At 44.7% G+C, this 21,130-nt stretch overlaps 1 protein-coding gene across 17 annotated transcripts in view; it reads left to right on the top strand.

Moving 5' to 3' along the window:
- The window catches only part of ARHGAP32 (Rho GTPase activating protein 32), a 562,915-nt gene that overhangs the window by 516,965 nt on the left and 24,820 nt on the right, over positions 1-21,130 (top strand). For 14 of the 17 annotated variants that reach the window (XM_068240358.1, XM_068240357.1, XM_068240361.1 and 11 more), the window contains 4 exons: positions 6,512-6,614; positions 7,673-7,817; positions 8,189-8,271; positions 17,242-17,370. In XM_068240358.1, the coding sequence (XP_068096459.1) occupies positions 6,512-6,614; positions 7,673-7,817; positions 8,189-8,271; positions 17,242-17,370 (460 nt within the window). The remainder of the gene's footprint in view (positions 1-6,511; positions 6,615-7,672; positions 7,818-8,188; positions 8,272-17,241; positions 17,371-21,130) is intronic. The other 3 variants (XM_068240353.1, XM_068240362.1, XM_068240365.1) reach the window with 1 other exon arrangement.

Raw genomic sequence — 21,130 nt, 5'->3', positions numbered from 1 at the left:
AAGTCCCCATCTTTTTCAAAAAGACCTTATCGTTTTTGAGAAATTTGACTCTAAAGTTCTTGGGCAGTGTGGGAAATGTTTTGATGGCCTTTAACTTTATTGGTTAATAGCAATGCTCCCAAACGTGCTAGAAACACCAAATTTGCAGAGTATATTAAGGAGGACAGTAGAAACAAGAGGGGGAAAAAAGACCTTATAGTTTTTGAGAAAATTGATTTTAAAGTTCTTGGAGTGAATGTGGGAAATGTTTTAATGGCCGCCAACTTTAGCGGTTAATAGCAAAGCCCATGAACGTGCTAGAAACAACAAATGTGCATGGTATGTTAACAAGAATAGTGGGAGCAAGAACATTTTTTTTTTCAAAAAGAACATATAGTTATATATATATATATATATATATATATATAATGTTCAGAGTGTGGGACCTTAATGTGAAGGTTGCAGCTCCCTTGGTGTGCACCTGTTAAAGGAGAACTGTAGAGAGAGGTGTATGAAGGCTGCCATATTTATTTCCATTTAAGCAATACCAATTACCTGGCTATCCTGCTAATCCTCTGCCTCCAATACTTTCAGCCATAGACCCTGAACAAGCATGCAGCAGATCAGGTTTTTCTGACAATTTTGACAGATATGATAAGATTAGCTGCATGCTTGTTTCTGGTGTGATTCAGACACTTCTTCCACCAAATAGATCAGCAGGGCTGCCAGGCAACTGGTATTGCTTAAAAGGAAATAAATATGGCAGCCTCCATATACCTCCACTACAGTTCTCCTTTAAGCGGAAATTCCAATGCAACAGTAAGAGGCGTAGACGAGGCATCATCCACTATGCTCAGGAGAGTTTAATTGATCAACCATCACTAGCACAGACACAATACACCCAGCATAGAGTGGCAGCCTCTTTGTACCCATATACTCATTTCTCCTGGGGAGGGGGCTGGTATCTGGGGATCCCCGTCTTAAAGGGGACTCCCAGATGCCATCATGAACCCCTCCAGGTGTAGTCGGCCCCCACCTCCTCCTGGGGCGCCAGAGGTGGGGAAGAGCCCTTTGTACATGGGTTGGACAAGGGCTCTGGGGGGAGGGGGAGGCTTGGCCACCCCTTTCCCCCAGAGTCACTCCATACCATGGACCATGCGGGCTGGTATAGCTCAGGGAACAAAGCCTCATGTGGCCGGGGCTCTATATTCTGGCTATGCCAGTCTGCATGGGGGGCTTGGTAGGGGGGACCCCACATCATTTTTTTTTATATATATTTCCCACACTCTGAATATTTTCTTCATGCTCCCACTGTCCTCCTTAAAGGACTACTGTATGGGGGTAGGGGGAAAATTAGTTGAACTTACCCGGGGCTTCTAATGGTCCCCCGCAGACGTCCTGTGCCCACACAGCCACTCACCGATGCTCTGTTTTCCACCTCTGGTCCACTTCTGAAATTTCCGACTTCAAAGTCGGAAAACCACTGTGCCTGCACGGCTGTGTCCTCGCTCCCGCTGACAACACCAGGAGCGTACTGCGCAGGCCCAGACCATACTGGGCCTGCGCAATACACTCCTGGTGACGTCAGCAGGAGGGAGGGCGCGACCGCACAGGCGCAGTGGTTTTCAGACTTTAAAGTTGCAAATTCCGGAAGTGAACCAGAGGCATCGGTGAGTGGCTGCGCTGGCACAGGAGGTGTGTGGGGGACCATTAGAAGCCCCAGGTAAGTTCAATTCTTTTCCCCCCCCTACCCCCCTACAGTACTCCTTTATTATATCCTGCAAATTTAGTGTTTCTAGCATGTACGGGGGATTTGCTATTAACCTCCCTGGCGGTATGGACGAGCTGAGTTCGTCCAGCAAAAACTTGCAAAAAACGTTAATGACGAGCTGAGCTCGTCCATGCCGACAGGAAGATTTCCTGTTTCTCTGCCCCACCGGCTGCATTTTTTTCTCCTCAGAGGGATTCCCCAGGATGGCTGGATGCCTGACTGCACGCTGTGTGTAGCGATCTGTGCTACCCACAGCGTGCAGAACAAGCATCCAGCCACCCTAGGGAATCCCTGGGCAGCCAGACGTCACCAAGCCTCGTAATGTAACTGTACAGAGAACGAGACTTCGGAGATGGAGGAGGAAGTGCTGCTGCCGTCGCTGGAGAAAGCCCTCGGGTGAGTACATCTATTTACTCAATGGGCTTAGATGGGGGAGGGAGGGGGGAGGAGGGGGATAGGCCACCTGCCCAGCCACAATAGAAGGGGGATCCGCACAGAGGGGGATCCCCTGCCGCAACAGCCACAATAGAAGGGGGATCCCCCCACCTACACAGAGGGGGATTCCCCGCCAGCACAGCCTCCACATACAAGGGGGAACCCCAGCACATTCTCTGCCCTGCTGGCTGCCCAGGGATTCCCTAGGGTGTGCTTGTTCTGCACGCTGTGGGTAGCACAGATAGCTAGCCACAGCGTGCTAGGAGGGGGGGGGGGAGGATCGGGAGGGGGACATCTGGCTCACTATATACCTGGCTAAACATCTGGCTCACTATATACCTGGCAAAGCATCTGGCTCACTATATACCTGGCTACACACCTGGCTCACTATATACCTGGCTAAACATCTGGCTAACTAAACACCTGGCTAACTATACATCTGGCTAACTATACCTGGCTGCACATCTTCTACCTATACATCTGGGTCTTATACTCACCATTTGCATGCTGATCCCTCGTCGCGTATCTCTGATAGCTTCCCCAGTGTCTTCTTCCATGTCCCTTGGCGGATTTTGCTTCTCCCTCGGCGATCACATGTCCCCCGTTGATCGGCGTTGATGACACCAGGGTCACACAGCGTCATCAACATCTTGCAGAAAACACTTATTTTTTTTTATTGAATTCAATACAATAGCCTGTATTGAATTCAATATAAAAAAAATTGATTGCAAAAAAAAATGGTTGCAAATTATTGGAAATTAATTGAAACACTTTTTGCACGGAAATCCTGGGGAAACTGAACGCCAGGGTGGTTAACCGCTAGCGTCGGCTGCTATTTTAGTCTATGGAGTCAGTGGCGAACAGCCGGTTAGTGAACATTTGTGGTAAATTCGTGTTCGCAAATGCGAAATTTGATGTTCGCTACATCACTACTGCAGGCAGAGGTGTGGGTGGCAGAGACAGTCTAGGACTGCTGGAGCACAGTTGACTGACAGATACAGACCAGGACTGCAGGAGCATGGTTGGCAGAGATACAACAGAAATCCTTTCCTAAATGAAAAAAAGCCTGGTATTCTCCAAACAAATGCCTGATTCTGGCACACCCATCCCTCTACAGGATGGTAAGATTGCTAAAAGACTGCTATCATTTTAGTATGCTGAGTAATCAGGATTCAGCCTTTACCTGGTTTTAACAATCTGAGCTAAGCTACCCACTCAGTAATGCCTTCTCTCTAGCAATGCAGTTACTATAAGGTAATCTACAGCCTTTTACCCATTAACTATATATTCACCTCCTCTTTAGAAACAATATTATGAAACTGATCACATTGTGTATTGGTCAGAAGTAAACACATCTGCAGGCTGGTCAGAAACGACCAATAAATCATTGTTTTATTGGTTGTTGAATGACTGAACATACTACTGGTAAATATCAACCGTTCCTGATCATGTCAAACGTGCAAATACGGAAATGACTGCTATATGCAGCAGGGATGTTGCTTTGGCTTGATTAAAAGGTTGTCCGCAAGCTGGCTTATGTGTACGTGTCCTATTTGTCACTAGTGCCAACAGACAAATGGTGCAGAGACGTAATGCTGGCCACACACTGGCATATCAGCAGAATTTGTCTACAGTGCAGGTGATCACTGAGGTAAATATGCAGTGAGGAGAAGCAACATTGACTGTATGCTGTCAGTTTTAATGAACATTGTCAGGAACCGGCCCGCGGCACGCCTGCGTATACGGTTCCTGACTGCGGGTTTGACCAGACTGAGAGGGGAAGCAGCCTTAGCCAAGCTAAAACAAGGCTGGGACCCCTCAGAACACCTCTCACTGCCACCACTAGCGGTTCGCTAGACACTTCCACTCTGCTGTCGAGTCCTCAGCGCGCACTCCGCGTTTTCGTATTTGGGTCAGCTTTGCGCTTAGGCCAAATACGGGAACGCCACGCACCACACACACACACACAGTTGCAATCTTACACTGTCGTGAAGCAAAGACCCACTAACAGTCGTTCCGAAACGATACTGTTAGCCACTCTGCTGTCGCTACTCGCACTGCCGTTGTTCGTACGTTGGGTCAGCTGCGCGCTTAGGCCAACGTATGACAAACGCCCCCACACACAATGCAATTACAATTTCATACGGTAGTGTTGCTCAAGCGTACAATTAGGCATGAACTTATACACGGTTACACTTCAGTCTCTTCTAGGCTATGAGTGTTAGTTTAGTACGGCAGAAGTCAAGCTTATTAAATAATAATTTAATATTCCAGAAAAACATAGAACAGTGCAGAACTTAATATATACAAAAAGATTACAAAAAACAAAGTAAAAATAGTTTCAAGATAAAAGTTACAAAGATAACACACACGGATATTTGCGTAAAAATAAACGGGGGAAAAAAGAACGTTACCAGCTTAGGTTAGAACGTTGTTTGACGGGAGGACGCCGTTTCGACCAGGAGTCGCGATCATCCCTAACTATTCGCTACCTCCGAGAGAAGATACCGGTGGCTGTCCTGGGCCAGCTTAAATAGTCCGAAGTGTCCCCTGGGGCATTTAATGTCCAGCCCCCAGGAACTAATGCAGTTTCCCCGTTTGTGACATCACCGAACGCTTGTCATAATTTTTCTTGTGATATGCAAACTTCAAAGGGGGTTCCTGTTTTAGCTTCTTGAAGTTTGGCAGGATACAATCTCACCCATTGAATTCTGCAGACATCAAAAAGCTTCCTCCACATTATTTCCTTGGTTAAAGTGTATTTTAGCACATCCATGAAAAGATTGAATTTTGGTTACAGGTAGCAGTTTGCCTGTAATCCTGTAGACAGACGCAGACAATCACACCTGGGACAGCAGATCAAAAGTGACTGCTAGTGGACTAATGAGCTGCTTCCTTGCCTATTGAAGGTGACTGGTCTTATTCACTGAAGACCTCTTTAGATGCAAATGTAGGTCTAGTGACCCACCAGAACAAATACATGAACAGTCCATGAATCTAGCCTGCATATCTACACCTTTGACATACTACAGCAGATATAAAAATGGGAAAATGAAAATATATTACTGTATTATCCTTAACAGCATCAGCACCCCAATATATCTCCACAAACATACTATTTTTTTGCAGCACCTGCTTGGATGTGTGAAAGCAACACAGTGAAGCTTCACTGCACATTTGGTTTGGTAAAGCACTTGAAGAGTAGGTTGATCTGATAAAATCTGCCAGGTCAGTCATCCAGTGTGTGGCCATAAGTGTGCAGAGAATGTATCTTACTAGCCATAGAGATCTTCACGGATCTATCTGCAGCCAATTCAAGTGGACCTGACACCTACAAACCCAGGGCTAAATGTCTGTCAGGTTTCCCATTGTTGTCTGTGCCCTTATTCCACAGATCGTTGTCCCTGGTGAAACAACAGGAAGTAAAGAGAATCTCCTGTATAGTGATACAACTATTCATAAATAGGTTACATAGGTTGTTACACTTTTTCTATGCTACTAACAAAATGTATATATAACAATCTATCCTGTTGCAGACTTTTGTCACTTTCTATGGTGCCACAGAATGTGAGGGGAAGCCTCTCCATTAGCCACAGAGACAACAATAAAACAGAGACCGATTTCTTCCTGTGACTATACTGTTGGCTACTCAGACAGCTATGTATTTGCTTTACTGTATCTCTAAACAGGGGCCCACCAGCAAAACTTTGAAAAGCGCCCCCCCCCCCCCCCCCCCAACTCTTCCCTTGTTTCCCCTTAGTGACTCTTACAGCCTGGGGGTTCACCTTGCCAGGGTCATAAGAGTGTGATCATCAGGATCTACTTCACATCCATAATGTGTAGCTACAAAACACCTAATGTGGACTATTGGAGGGAGGGAAGGTTAGAAGTTGGGGCCCCATACACCTCTAAGTCCCGGTGCAGTCACAGGGGCTGCTCCCCTGTAGCTACACCACTGTCTCCACAGAAAGCTGAATATAATTGATCCTTCTTCAGTTCATAGAATGCATGAGTGCACAGACCAATACAATGTCCTGGGGCTTCCAGGAGGTAGTTACACATAACACATATGCCTGCTGGTAGTGGCATGAGTGAGCAGAAAGAGTTAATAGTGGCTGAATAGCAGATGGTGGAAGGCAGCCAGCATAGATCCAGCTGCACAGACAGGACAATAATTGCCTGAATGACTTTATTAAGTGCTCACTTGTGTTATTATAAAGTGAATGTACACTTCATTGTCTGTTGTGTGGGCAGGAAATTGCTGTTTTGTTCATCTGGCTGTGATGTGGCTTGTAATCCATTCCTCCTCCTTCTTCCTCTATAAAGTCCCTCAGGTTCTGCGGAGCTGCACAGAGTTCATAGAGAAGTATGGCATTGTGGATGGGATTTACCGGCTGTCTGGAATTGCCTCAAACATCCAGAAACTGCGGTGAGATATCCACTGCTTCTTTTCACTGTTATAGTGTCTCCCTTGTTGTGTTCCAATACAAGCAACTTTGTAGGTCATTTGTGTGCCAACTCCAGTTTGTCCTTTTAAGCTTTTTCATTGTTTGCAAAGGACCCTTTATAATGGGGTTTGATTCACTAAACGCCGGTAAATTACTATATTCATTTTCACCCAAGACCTATTTCATCTAAAACTGGCCATGATATTAAGATATAGACCACTGCATTGTAGCAGAAGGTAGACCACTTTGTCCCAGTAAATATACAGAACAGTACCGAGCAGCAAGAAATTATACAGCACTACACCATGGGCTTGATTCACTAACCGGTGGTAAGTGTTAGTGCCGGTGTGAAAAGCCGTTTTTTGCCCCTAGTGCGTGCAAAGCTACTTTGCACGCAGCCACGTTCACTGCGCGGACAGCGTGGGTGCGCCTATATTAGTGAGCGGTGTGACGATAACATCGCACCCGCTGCCCCTTAAACGTTGCACCTGATGCGACGATAATGGTGCATCGGGTGCCCCCGAAGCAGCACATTAATGCACCGTTTCAGGGGCACCCGATGCTCCGTTATCAAGGGGCATCGGGTGCGACGTTATCGGTGCACCGCGCACTAATATAGGCGCACCCGCACTGTGCGCGCAGTGAGCGGTACTAAGACTGATGTGTGGGCGCAAACTACTTAGTGCCGTAGTTTGCGCCCACTAAGTGATAAGGCACACTAACCGGCTTAGCGCCGGTTAGTGAATCAAGCCCCTTATCAATATATACTGTATACAGCGCATTATATCACACCAAGATAATCAGCGCTGCATTATATCAAAATTTAGAGCACTGTAACCCCTTTATAATATTAGTATGTATGGCTTACTGCATATAAAGCACCACATTACATCAAGAGGACTGCAACATAGTAAACTATAGATACCATATATCAACAAGCACACACAATACTGTCATGACAATGTATTGAGCACTGCATGATTCGAAGATAACAGCAATCTTACTTTTTAATGCCCTGACTCCATATTTTTCTTTTTAGACATGAATTTGACTCCGAGCAGATTCCAGACCTGACTAAGGATGTCTACATTCAGGACATCCATTGTGTTGGTTCCCTCTGCAAACTCTACTTCAGAGAACTGCCAAACCCCCTGTTGACCTACCAGCTCTATGAGAAATTTTCTGTGAGTACCACATCTTACTACATTCTTACCTGGTCTGTTTTCACCCACCCACTCATACAGTCTCAGCATCATAGTCTATCCTTACATTTTTTTTTTTTAGTAAAGTCCACCATTGAGGGGGCTTGCCAGCGTGCACCATTATAGTCCTATCTCAAAGTCCACATTTCTAACCTCTTCACTAGAGTGTGCACATCCATACACACTACTCATACACCTTACTCCACTTAATAGCCTATGTATGCACCATCACTGGAATCTACCTGCATACACTCTGGACCACATTGCACACTGGTACACCCCTCACACCCCACCATTAGATATTTTAGAGAGTCTCAGGTTGCTAATAAATATGTTGGTGTTGGCCATGACAGGATGCCGTCTCTGCTGCTACAGATGAGGAGAGACTTGTGAAAATCCATGATGTCATCCAGCAGTTGCCGCCTCCTCATTACCGGTGAGTGTCCAGCTCTTTGTCACACCACTTTTGGGCCATAGAAAATCTCCCCAGTACTAACTGCTTGCTGAGAGCCTGTGTGGCCAATAGTGATGCTTTGAAGTGTACATTTTGCCTCTTCTGTTGAGAAAGTGACCGATTGATCTCAGCAATTATCTGTACGTGGTTACAATCTCTTCCAATATCTGCAATCATTGATTATGCCTCATTTACATATCCCAGTTGTCACAGGGATTCCTCAGACTCGATAGTTTGCTTTTATGTGGGAATGTGTGGGCACTTCGCAAACAGGTAGACAGGTAGTTCTTAAGCTAACTTCATGACTAGTTATAAAAAGCATATAAAACCCCATAGGAGGACTCCCAGATGTTTCATGGGATTGAGCATTGAATTGCTCACTACATTTATAACTTCATTCTCTATATGCAGATGGCCACCAGTTTACCTATTTGAATGAGTTTGGAAATAAGCAGGGTAGCATCCAATTTACATTGCAGCTCCAAGGACACACATTATTTTATGCCAGGGAAGCAGCTTCCCATTCTTAACACTGCCGGAGTGAAAAAGGACCATTTATCTCACTCCATTTTACATGGTGCTTTCAATAGAAGAAATATTATAATCCACATTCTTTCAATGCATGCTATAAGCAAAGGAAACTGTACTCAAATACAAATTGAAATAACTCATAACTGCAGGTACTTTTATTTGACACATCCTGGATGACTTCTTTTAATTGTAGAGCCCCATGTTTGGGCACTTGTGGAACGTGTACTGGATGACCTGTAGGATTATAAGGTGTAGAGAGGGAATGTGTTGGGTGAGCTAGGGTGAGTAAGGGTGGGAGCCAAGTGCTAGAAAGGAAGTTACGAGTTATAAAGCTTGACAGAGTCAAAAAAAAGAGAGAGAGAGGAAGTGAAGGACACAGGCACTAGGAACTATGAAAAACAGACACGAGATGTACAGTAAACTTAGCCACACACAAAATGATTTAAATCCAAATAATTTTTAGTTTGTTGAAATTGAAGAGAGATGGCATAGAGTTCAGAATACAGAAGTTGGTGGGAGAGGGGTGGCAGGGAGAAGAAAGAGAAGTGGCAGAATGTGAGAGAGAAATAGAGATATAGCAGTGGAGGGAGAAAGAAAGACTGAGAAGGAGAGAGCATGCAAAAGAAAGAGGTAGCAGTAACAGGGAAATGGAACATAGGATGGGTGACTTGGATGGCCGATGACATCATCAGAACACTTAAGGCATCATACATGGCATTGACTACAAAGAAATGGCAGCAAGAAAATAATTGTATGCAGACAGTAGCAAAAGAGAAGCGGTGGACAGATAGAGGTGGTAGTAAATAGACATCTGGTACAGAGAGAGGTGATGGTAAATAAGCAGCTGGTACAGATAGAGGTGGCAGTAAATAGGCAAATGGTACAGAGAAAGGTGGTGGTGAATAGGCAGCTGGTACAAATAGAAGTGATGGTGAATAGGCAGCTGGTACAGAGAGAGGTAGCATTGAATAGGTAGCTGATACAGAGAGAAGCAGTGTTGAATACGCTGATAGTAGAGAGAGAGAGACAGGGGTGAATAAACAGCTGGTATAGAGAGAGCTGATAGTGAATAGGCAGCTGGTACAGAGAGAGCTGATGGTGAATAGGCAGCTGGTACAGAGAGAAGCGGTGGTGAATAGGCAGCTGGTACACAAAGAGACGGGTGAATAGGCAGCTGGTACAGATTTAGGTGATGGTGAATAGGCAGCTGGTACAGAGTGAGGCGGCAGTGAATAGGCAGCTGGCACAGAGAGAGGAGGTGGTGAATAGGCAGCTGGCACAGAGAGAGGAGGTGGTGAATAGGCAGCTGGTACAGGAAGAGGAGGTGGTGAATCGGCAGCTGGTACAGAGAGAGGCGGCAGTGAATAGGCAGCTAGTACAGAGAGAGGCGGTGGTGAATAGGCAGCTGGTACAGAGAGAGGTGATGGTGAATAGGCAGCTGGTACAGAGAAAGGTGGTGGTAAATAGGCAGATGGTACAGAGAAAGGTGGTGGTGAATAGGCAGCTGGTCCAGAGAGAGAGGCGGCAGTGAATAGGCAGCTGATACAGAGAGAGGCGGTGGTGAATAGGCTGATGGTAGAGAGAGAGGCCGTGGTGAATAGACATCTGATATAGAGAGAGGTGATGGTGAATAGGCAGCTGTCACAGGGAGAGGTGATGGTGAATAGGCAGCTGGTACAGAGAGAGGCGGTAGTGAATAGGCAGCTGGTACAGAGAGAGGTGATGGTGAATAGGCAGCTGATACAGAGATAGGAGCTGGTGAATAGGCAGCTGGCACAGAGAGAGGAGGTGGTGAATAGGCATGTAGTGTAGTGGGGGTGTCTCAGCACCTCGCAGGGAAAAAAAATATCGGAGACCGATACGGGAGCCCAATAGTGTAGTATATTAGTATGCAATTGAAAAAAGGAATTTCAATAAATTACTACTCACAAAAGGAGGTTGCAAGGGCAACCAACCGTAGGAAGCAGTTGGAGACCATAAACCCGACTCCACTCGGGGTAGTCCCAGCCGGGACCTGGATGTGATCGCTCTCCTTGAAAAAGTAGGGACAGGTGTCCACTGTGGGGCACCCACAGGTGGTCTGTCACCACCCCTCAAACACAGATTGTTTGGGGGTATAGCTATGCACAATTGAAGGTAAAGAGGCGCCCTGGTTGAAATAAAAGCATCTAAAATTGAAGGTAAAGAGGCGCCCTTTTAAGCTGTTTTTAGATGCTTTTATTTCAACCAGGGCGCCTCTTTACCTTCAATGGTGAATAGGTAGCTGGCACAGAGAGAGGAGGTAGTGAATAGGCAGCTGGTACAGAGAGAGGTGGTAGTGAATAGGCAGCTGGTACAGAGAGAGGTTATGGTGAATAGGCAGCTGGCACAGAGAGAGTAGGTGGTGAATAGGCAGCTGGCACAGAGAGAGTAGGTGGTGAATAGGCAGCTGGCACAGAGAGAGTAGGTGGTGAATAGGCAGCTGGCACAGAGAGAGGAGGTAGTGAATAGGCAGCTGGTACAGAGAGAGGTGGTAGTGAATAGGCAGCTGGTACTGAAAGAGGTGATGGTGAATAGACAGCTGGTACAGAGAGAGGTGATGGTGAATAGGCAGCTGGCACGGAGAGAGTAGGTGGTGAATAGGCAGCTGGTACAGAGAGAAGTGATGTTGAATAGGCAGCTGGCACAGAGAGAGGAGGTAGTAAATAGGCAGCTGGTACAGAGAGAAGTGATGGTGAATAGGCAGCTGGCACAGAGAGAGGAGGTAGTGAATAGGCAGCTGGTACAGAGATAGGTGATAGTGAATAGGCAGCTGGTACAGAGAGAGGCGGTAGTGAATAGGCAGCTGGTACAGAGAGAGGTGATGGTGAATAGGCAGCTGGCACAGAGAGAGTAGGTGGTGAATAGGCAGCTGGTACACAGAGAAGTGATGGTGAATAGGCAGCTGGCACATAGAGAGCAGGTAGTGAATAGGCAGCTGGTACAGAGAGAGGCGGTGGTGAATAGGCAGCTGGTACAGAGAAAGGCAGTGGTGAATAGGCAGCTGGTACAGAGACGTGATGGTGAATGGGCAGCTGGTACAAGGAGAGGAGGTGGTGAATGGGCAGCTGGTACAGAGAGAGGTGATGGTAAATAGGCAGCTGGTACAGAAAGAGGTGAGGGGGAATAGACACCTGGCACAGAGAGAGTAGGTGGTGAATAGGCAGCTGGTACAAGGAGAGGAGGTGGTGAATAGGCAGCTGGTACAAAGAGAGGTGATGGTGAATGGGCAGCTGGCACAGGGAGAGTAGGTGGTGAATAGGCAGCTGGTACAGAGAGATTACTTTTTGCTGATTTCTTAGAAAGCAGTCATCCGCTTACACATGAGGGGTGGAGATTTATAGCAAGAGATAGCTACAGTACATTAAAGGGATACTGTAAGGGGGTCGGGGGAAAATGAGCTGAACTTACCCGGGGCTTCTAACGGTCCCCCGCAGACATCCTGTGCCCGCACAGCCACTCACCGATGCTCCGGCCCCGCCTCCAGTTCACTTCTGGAATTTAAAACCACTGCGCCTGCGTTGCCGTGTCCTCGCTTCCCCTGATGTCACCAGGAGCACACAGTGCAGGCACAGACCATACTGGGCCTGCGCAGTACACTCCTGGTGCCATCAGCGGGATCGAGGGCACGGCAACGCAGGCGCAGTGGTTTTCTGACTTTAAAGTCTGAAATTCCAGAAGTGAACCGGAGGCGGGGCCGGAGCATCGGTGAGTGGCTGCCCCAACACAGGATGTCTGCGGGGGACCATTAGAAGCCCTGGGTAAGTTCAACTCATTTTCCCCTGACCCCCCTACAGTATCCCTTTAAGGTTGATGGAGAATGAAAGAAGATTGAGTTAACTATCTTATTAACTTTAGTGGCAATGCTCTTTACAACTTTTCTTTTAGGCCTCGATCACAATGCGTTCCGCTTGCGTCAGTGTTCACGTTTGTTTTTTTTATGCAATTTTTTTTTATTCCCGACGCTTGGGTGGGTGTTGCATTTTTGTGAAAAGCGCTTTTCTAAGCGCTTTTCCAGAGCGTTTTTTAAATTCACTCCCTGACTCAAGTCAGGAAGTGAACTCTTTGACCCGGAAAAGAATAAATACAATGTATTTATTCTTAACAACGCGAACACAATTGCTGCACAGAGTGATTTTGTGAGAGTTTTGCGTTTTTCCTATACCTTCCATTGAGGCAAAATCTCCCCAAAAATAGTACAGGTACCACTTTTCTGCATGCACAGCGCACAAACCGCACTGATATGGACCTTCTCATAAAGATTCATTGCACAATTGTTTTGCTTGAAAAAAGGCCAAAAAACGCCCCTATTGTGAAGAAGCCCTCAATCAGTTTGAGATCTTCTGATGGGAGTGTGAATCTTACAAGGGAATTACCAGCCCTGCACTTCCCTCTGTGTATGTGGCATGACGGAATGCGTGAGGAGCTTTCATGAAGCAACATGTCTTACAATTCATACAGTCCGCACTGTAGTGCTGTGGCTACAGCAGATACTAATCGTGCACCAAATTCCCCTGACTGCCTCTGAATTCTTAGCAGAGGACTGTAACTGTTCATAGAGGAACCCATCCACCTTATACAATGTATCTGCCTGTAAAACTTTTATTAGGCCCTGTTCACATTTGGAACCGCAAATCGCAATAGCTTAGCAATTGGGATCATGATTTTGCATAAAGATGTTTGGCGATTTTGCCGTAATTGAGTTTAGTGATTCTCATTCCAGTGAATGAGAATTGCAATGCAATTGCCTGGAAAATGCTGCATGCAATAAGTTTGTGATCGGGGGAAATCACAAATGTGCCCCAATCGCCACGGCGTGTGAGTAATCCCATAGGATCACATGTGCTGCTGCGCTTTGCTGATGGACAGTGCAGGCTGAATGCATCCGAATGCGAATTAGGCCTTATACAGCCATGGATACTTAAAGGGAGTCTGAGGAAAATTTTTAAATAAAAAAACATATACTAACCTAAGGGAAGGGAAGGCTCTGGGTCCTATGGAGCCTTCCTGCTCTCCTCCTGGTCTCCATGTTCCCCCATAGGCTCCCCCATTAGCAGTCCATGACCATTCAGTTGTGGACTCCTCTCTTCCACGTTGGGTGCGCTTCGGCAGGCTTCGTAAGCACTTGGGCTTCTGAAGACGGCTGCTCCATACTGTGCACACGTGAGTGCACGTGCACAGTTCAGCGCCGCCAAGGAACCCGAGTGCTTCCGAAGACTGCCGAAGGATACTGCGGGGGGAGATTTAAACCATGGAGCCTGCGGGGGAACGGGAAGGCTCTATAGGATCCAGAGCCTTCTCTCTCCTTAGGTGAGTATCTTTTTTTATTTTAAAAAACACTTCAGACTTGCTTTAAAAAGAGCGACATTTTATGAAGGGAAGTAGAATATAGCCTGGCTGCTGCATCCAAAAAATGGCTCAGTTTAAAACACTGTTGGGTTATTTTAATGTGACAATGTATTGACTTGTAGCTGTTTCACTGGATTATAAAGTCCACATATGGGAATGTGAAGGAAAGAAAAGGGGATTAGCAGTGTGTGTTTAATATGGAGGCTGCCACCTTTACTTCCTATGAAAAGCTATCTGACTGTGTTGCTGATGCGTGGCCTCCAGTATTCTGAGTCACACTCCTGCAATGAGCATGCAGCAACTAAACTAGACAAACTCTGTGGGCTCTTAAATTTGAGGGACCAGACCCTTCAGTATAGGCAGCAGATGTGCAAACAACCCCTCACCCCATTCCCCCCCCCCCCCCCTTGAATCTGTAAAGAGGAAAAGAATACTGCAAAAGTTATACATTTTTTAAATTCATTCAATAACAATTTCTGCATCTGTCAGTACACGTGTGGCTGTCAAAAATGTGCCAGTTCTTAGTACAAAAATATCCATAGCGTTAGCAATGCTCAGAACCTTATTATAATGTAATTGTGTTGGCTTTATTCAAACATTATTTCCACAGACAGTTATTATAATTTCACTAGGCTTTCCCATATATATATATATATGTATATATATTGCTTTATATTTAACTTGTACTGCAAAACCATACTTAAAACTAAAAGTGACACTGTGTTCACATGGAGAGAGTGTAGACTTACCATAAATAGGTTATTACACAGTAGAGCTCTATATTTGGAGAATATTAATTGTATATACTTATTTTACGAACAAAAGAAAAAGGCTAAGTACTATTTAGAGATACACGGTCAGTTGAAATGTAACATTTTGAAAGGCAACTCCTAGCAAAAAGTAATGATTAGACTCTCGCTAGATTCATGGCGCTGTGTTTTTCTATGTTAGAGAGATGGTAATTTACTTCCTAATATCAGTGACATTGAAATTGAGTAAAACATTTTTTAGTAGAACACAATCGTGAATAAACCTCGGGGCCCTATCACACTGATGCGGTGTGGTGCGGCATTTTACCACAGCCTACCACTAGGGTAATGAATGTCTATGGGGGAGTTCACATTGCGTGTGGTGCGCTGTGCCAGAAGTACCCTACCTAATGCGGGCGCGGACCGGAAATCAAGTAAGTCTACGGTGACGCGCTTGTTTTTAAAACGACCACATTGCACTTGTGCGAAAGCATATTTTAGCAATACGCTTCTGAGTAAGTCATCGATTCCCCACCAGGAAGTGATTGGCCTGTTGTCAGAAGGGGATTACCGCGTTCTAACGCAGGAATCTTCGAAGGCCTGTTCTTGTCAGTGCGGCCCCCGGGCCACATCCACTACCGACAATATTCAGTGTGAAACCGGCCTCAGATGTTTCAACGCATACCAAGTGAAAAAGTTGTGTATATAGCAGCGTGTTTCGCCATCAGAACTCTCATGACAAGAAACTTTGCATGCACAGGGCACTGGTAGTTGATGGAGTTGAGAACAGCACAAAATGTTATGCATATAGACTTAGTCCAAGGAGGAGATGGACATCCATGTACATGCCATAGTCCTTGTTGCTAAAAGAAGCATAAGGGTACTGCGCACCAAGGTTTTCATTAGCTTTCTGCAGGACCTTGAAATTGTCAAAAAGGATATGGATGGCATTGTGATAGACATAGAATTCCAGGAAGTATAAACAAACAAAAAAAAAAAAAAACAGATACCTGTATATCAGATAAATAGTACTTTAAGGCCACATTTCCACTCACACACGTGGCTTTGCATATGCGTTTTGTGATGCACATCATACAAATATATCATGTCTTTAAAAAACAAAATTAGGCAGTTTATCCCCAAATAACAAATGAGGTTACACATCATGAAGGGGTTAACTTTAGGGGAAAATTAAGGCTAGGCTTCTGGTGGAGGATATTGCATTAGAGGAATTGCATATTGTAGGCGGTTGTCTGGGAGAGTCATAGGAACAACAATGATTACACCATTGGAATCACAGAATAGTAGAGTATCTGTAATCATTTTGCAAATACTTGGTTTATGGGCACCAAATCTATAAGTATCCCTGCATAGTACACTGTTTTGTTGCAGCACTAAGAACTCTTGACTGTAGGTGCTGGCGTGACAGGCAGAAGATGTCTCTGCAGCACTGACTTCACTCTCTATGGAAGAGTGGTGGCTGTTTATTATGTGCTCTGTAGCGATGATTAATGAGATGCAAATAATTCTGAGTTGATGCAGAGTTATCTTCTGGAAGTGCGCCATCACAGTGGACCAGCTGACTTGAGACTTCTGGGAGGCAGTGTGGTGCTCAAGCCTATGCTACTAAATGGACCGGGTGTGTGAATGTTACATCCACTAACCTTCCCCCAGTATATGAACTGGCAGGAATGGTGCAATGGTAAGTTTCAGCAAGATGGTGGAATCATGTGACCCTGAATTTGAACACTTTTGGAGGTAAGTATGTAGGAGGGAATTGGGGGGTGGGAGCCTTCCACTGGGAGGTACACTGGTTAGTAAGGGAGGAAGATGATCAGAAGAGAAAAAATAATAAATAAATCTTTCACCACTTCCTGTTCCCAAAGTAAATGGTCAGTGACACCAGAACTGAGTGGAAAAGTTCCCAGCTAGGGGCAAAGGGAAAATTAAAGCTATTATTGTAGCCTAAGCTAAAATTAAACTTTGGGCAGCGATTCTCATGAAGGGAAACCAGTTTAACTCCTTTTCTATCAGTCATGCTCCACAAACAACCACAATCTCAGCTATTCTAAAAAATATTGTGTATAAAGCACAGTGTTTCATCATTTTATTTTCATGGCAAATAGTAAGACTTCATATAGGAATTAGTAGTAGGTGCATTCATTTACTTTTGTGCACCGTTAAAACTAAAACAAAAGCCTTGATATCATGCCTGTATTAGTTTAAGATGTATTTTGGAATAATTAGAAAGGACATGGAAAATGTGCTGAGCCTGAAATGGTTGAAAATATTTTCTCTTTTGCAGGACGCTGGAGTTTCTAATGCGCCACTTGTCCCGGCTTGCAACCTACTGTTCTATCACCAATATGCACACCAAGAACCTGGCGATAGTCTGGGCACCCAACCTGCTCCGGTATGGGACCGTTACTCCCCGGTATGGTACATGATACACTGTAGAAGGCCTCTCCGCATCTGTGGGCTTTTAACTAAGATTTTCCATTTTCTGCTTCTCTAACACTTGGAATGGATTACTCTGGGGCCTGATTCTTATCTCTGCTGTACAATGGTGTTATTTGGGACTTTTCGAATGTCCTTTTACATTGTTCCACGGCATTACATTTTGAAGTATGGGTATTAATAACAGTAGGGGCGGGATCGGTTGAAAAGGGCGCCCGAGCTGCCTGTATGAAAAGGGCGCCGCCATAGACATCAATGTTATTTCTGGAAATATGGGCTACAAGGTGTAGAAAAGGGCGCCCGAGTTTTGATATAGGCTACAAGTGGGCTCCCCTTTGTAGCCCATATTTTTTCGGCTACAAGCGGGCTCCCCTTTGTAGCCCATATTTTTTTCGGCTACAGTAAGGTGCCCCTCTGTAGCCCATATTATTGACTTTTTTTTTGTAGCCGAAGTTTTTATATGGGCTACAAAGGGGAGCCCGCATGTAGCCGAATTATTTCATTCCCCCACTATCCATAGCGGCCTGGAGGGGGAACAGTAATTAACACATCCCGGAGTATTTTTGTAGCCGAAGTGTTTATATGGGCTACAAGCACTGTAAGCCGAATTATTTCATTCCTCCACTATCCATGGCGGCCTGGAGGGGGAATAGTAATTAACACATCCCGGAGTATTTTTGTAGCCGAAGTGTTTATATGGGCTACAAGCACTGTAAGCCGAATTATTTCATTCCCCCACTATCCATAGCGGCCTGGAGGGGGAACAGTAATTAACACATCCCGGAGTATTTTTGTAGCCGAAGTGTTTATATGGGCTACAAGCACTGTAAGCCGAATTATTTCATTCCCCCACTATCCATAGCGGCCTGGAGGGGGAACAGTAATTAACACATCCCGGAGTATTTTTGTAGCCGAAGTGTTTATATGGGCTACAAGCACTGTAAGCGGAATTATTTCATTCCCCCACTATCCATGGCGGCCTGGAGGGGGAATAGTAATTAACACATCCCGGAGTATTTTTGTAGCCGAAGTGTTTATATGGGCTACAAGCACTGTAAGCCGAATTATTTCATTCCCCCACTATCCATGGCGGCCTGGAGGGGGAATAGTAATTAACACATCCCGGAGTTTTTTTCTAGCCGAAGTTTGTATATGGGCTACAAGCGCTGGAACCCGAATTATTTCATTCCCACACTATCCATGGCGGCCTGGAGGGGGAATAGTAATTAGCACATCCCGGAGTTTTTTTGTAGCCGAAGTTTTTATATGGGCTACACCAGGCGCCTTGTTTTTTTTGTAGCCGAAGTTTTTATATGGGCTACACCAAGCGTCTTTTTTGTAGCCGAAGTTTATATGGGCTACACCAGGCGCCTTTTTTGTAGCCGAAGTTGGTATATATATGGGCTCCACCAGGCGCCCTATTTTACCGGCGCCCTTTTCATGTAGACCCGTAGGGGCACTATTTGGCTCATCCCTGAAGTGAATACTTTGTTGGAGGGATTTACAAGGCCTCCTCTGTTGGCTTCCCCAAACTGTGCACAGTGACAGTTGGGATGTCAACTAGAAAAAGTCTGACACTGTTGTGAGTGGTTTGTGATCTGCCAAGCCACAGTCATAAACATCTGTTACAGCCAGCCAAAAAGTTGTTATATGTGGCTATCAGACAGGAAGAAAGCTATTACCATAAATTACCCTCTAGGCAAAATAGAAGACACATAATTAAATACTGGGTCTTTTGATGTTGTTTTTTTATTTAACTATTCCATTCGTTATCATTTTATATAGGATTTATGTATATCTATGCCTTATATAAACAAATGCTAAGTGATGAGGACTGAGCTGACGTTTTTTCCCCCTTGTCTGAACTAAAACCAGTAGATTCTAGATTGGAACCTTTCAAACAGTGAGGTTCTTCTATACCCACCCGTGGTATATATCACATTGCCTAACTGGCATCTGGTTATACAGAAAAGAGAAATCAGATTCCCCCACGATTATCCATGTTCCATTCAGTGGATTATACTTTCACAGTGCTCCTTTATTATAATTAATTTTAGTCGTGCAGAAAATGAAAAGTCATGTCCTCACAGATGCAAGTAATTCAGATACAATGAGGCTGGTTTTCCATTTTCATTTACACCTAGAGCTGAGTTGACGTTGAGGCAGGCAACAGGCAAGAATTCTCATTAACACACACATTTAACTCGTCTCCTGTAATTCCAACCTATGAAGTCATTCTTCACATAGGGTACTAAACCATTGTCATGCAGAGAAAGCTGAATGCAAGAAAACATTTTTTTGTTTAGTTTTCATAGAGCAAAGAATGAGTATAGTTTATATGTAACTAAAAACTTGATGAAATTGAGTATTGTACTGTGTTAGCCATTAGTTAAAGCAGGAAGGTTTGGATTAGGTTGCATCATCTGAATACTGTGATGTTGGCATAAGCAGTGCAGTCATGTGAGTCAAGGTCCTCTTTAATCTATGGGTGGATGATTATTGCCTTCTGAAATGTAATCAGAATGACAGAGGGAGCAGGTCCAACTCAACTCCTTCTCACTGAGATTAATAGAGGGGTGCGGCACAAGAGGGGGCATAGTTATTTGTGTAAACAGGCTATAAAGCACTATGGACTAAAACACATATAGCAAAAGGGATACCCACTTTAGAATAATTTTCCCTGGGGAGCCTTACTGAGTAAAAGGCAAAACAAATACTAACTCAAACAGATCAATTGCCAATACAAAACTTTATTTGTTACAAAATTACTTCAGTGTGAATAGGTTTCACACATACGGCGCTTTAAAATGCAATTGTAACCATTACAAGAACAACCATGATAATGAATGTAACACCGTACAGCGGGCTCTAACATGCCACTCACTGCCACCATTCAGACTCCAAGCACTGCAGCCCTTGTATCCACCTCTACACTTAACATTCCCTTGCTAGCTCTGCCTAACATACTTAGAATAAGTTTCTCCAACTTAAGATTTGGTATGGAAAAGCCAATAAATACATCAGGTCAAGTTGGCAAAGCAGATGTAATAACCAACCAGGGACAACTATTGACTGGCAATGAATCAAGATAAACTGTTTTACATCTATAGGGCTTCTCACCAATCTTCACTGTACATATGCTAACCAGATTGCCAACCTGATTCAGTGTTTAAGCAACATGGATTCTATCACTTCATGTTAAGTAGTACAGGATAAGACAGAAGGAAAATCTCTCCAGTGAGGCTCAAATATTCTGGAACACTCTGTGTTCAGTGTGGTTGGAACCAGTCTAACTGTAATTAGCTGTATGTCCTAAGTTTATACAAACCTGGCAGACCATACAAACCTTTTGCAAATATCCTTGGACAGTATTGAACTCACACATATAGCAGTTGGCCAAAATGCCAAAAACGGCCCATTTTTTGCATGAACGGCTATATCATAAGACACAGGACCTGGATCCATTTTGTTAATTTGCCCAGTGGCATTAGTGGCAGGATGAGAAATCTAGGCCTCATTTAGGCATTTTTTTCCTGCATATTTTTAGTTTTTAATGAAAGCCCCTATAGGGATCCTCTACCGTACTGGAAACACAATAAAACATTGTGGTCAGAATAATTGTTTCTGCCAAAGGGAAATGTATTCTTCCTGGAAAGATCATTTTTTTCCATTTTCAGGGTAGAAGAACTTCCAGCATCCCAGTGACTGCTGGCATCTGTCTTGCTGAAGCCATATAT

This window comes from Hyperolius riggenbachi, chromosome 6 (genome assembly GCF_040937935.1).
Source record: "Hyperolius riggenbachi isolate aHypRig1 chromosome 6, aHypRig1.pri, whole genome shotgun sequence".
Classification (NCBI taxonomy): domain Eukaryota; kingdom Metazoa; phylum Chordata; class Amphibia; order Anura; family Hyperoliidae; genus Hyperolius; species Hyperolius riggenbachi.
This window is presented reverse-complemented; position numbering and strand designations above follow the sequence as displayed.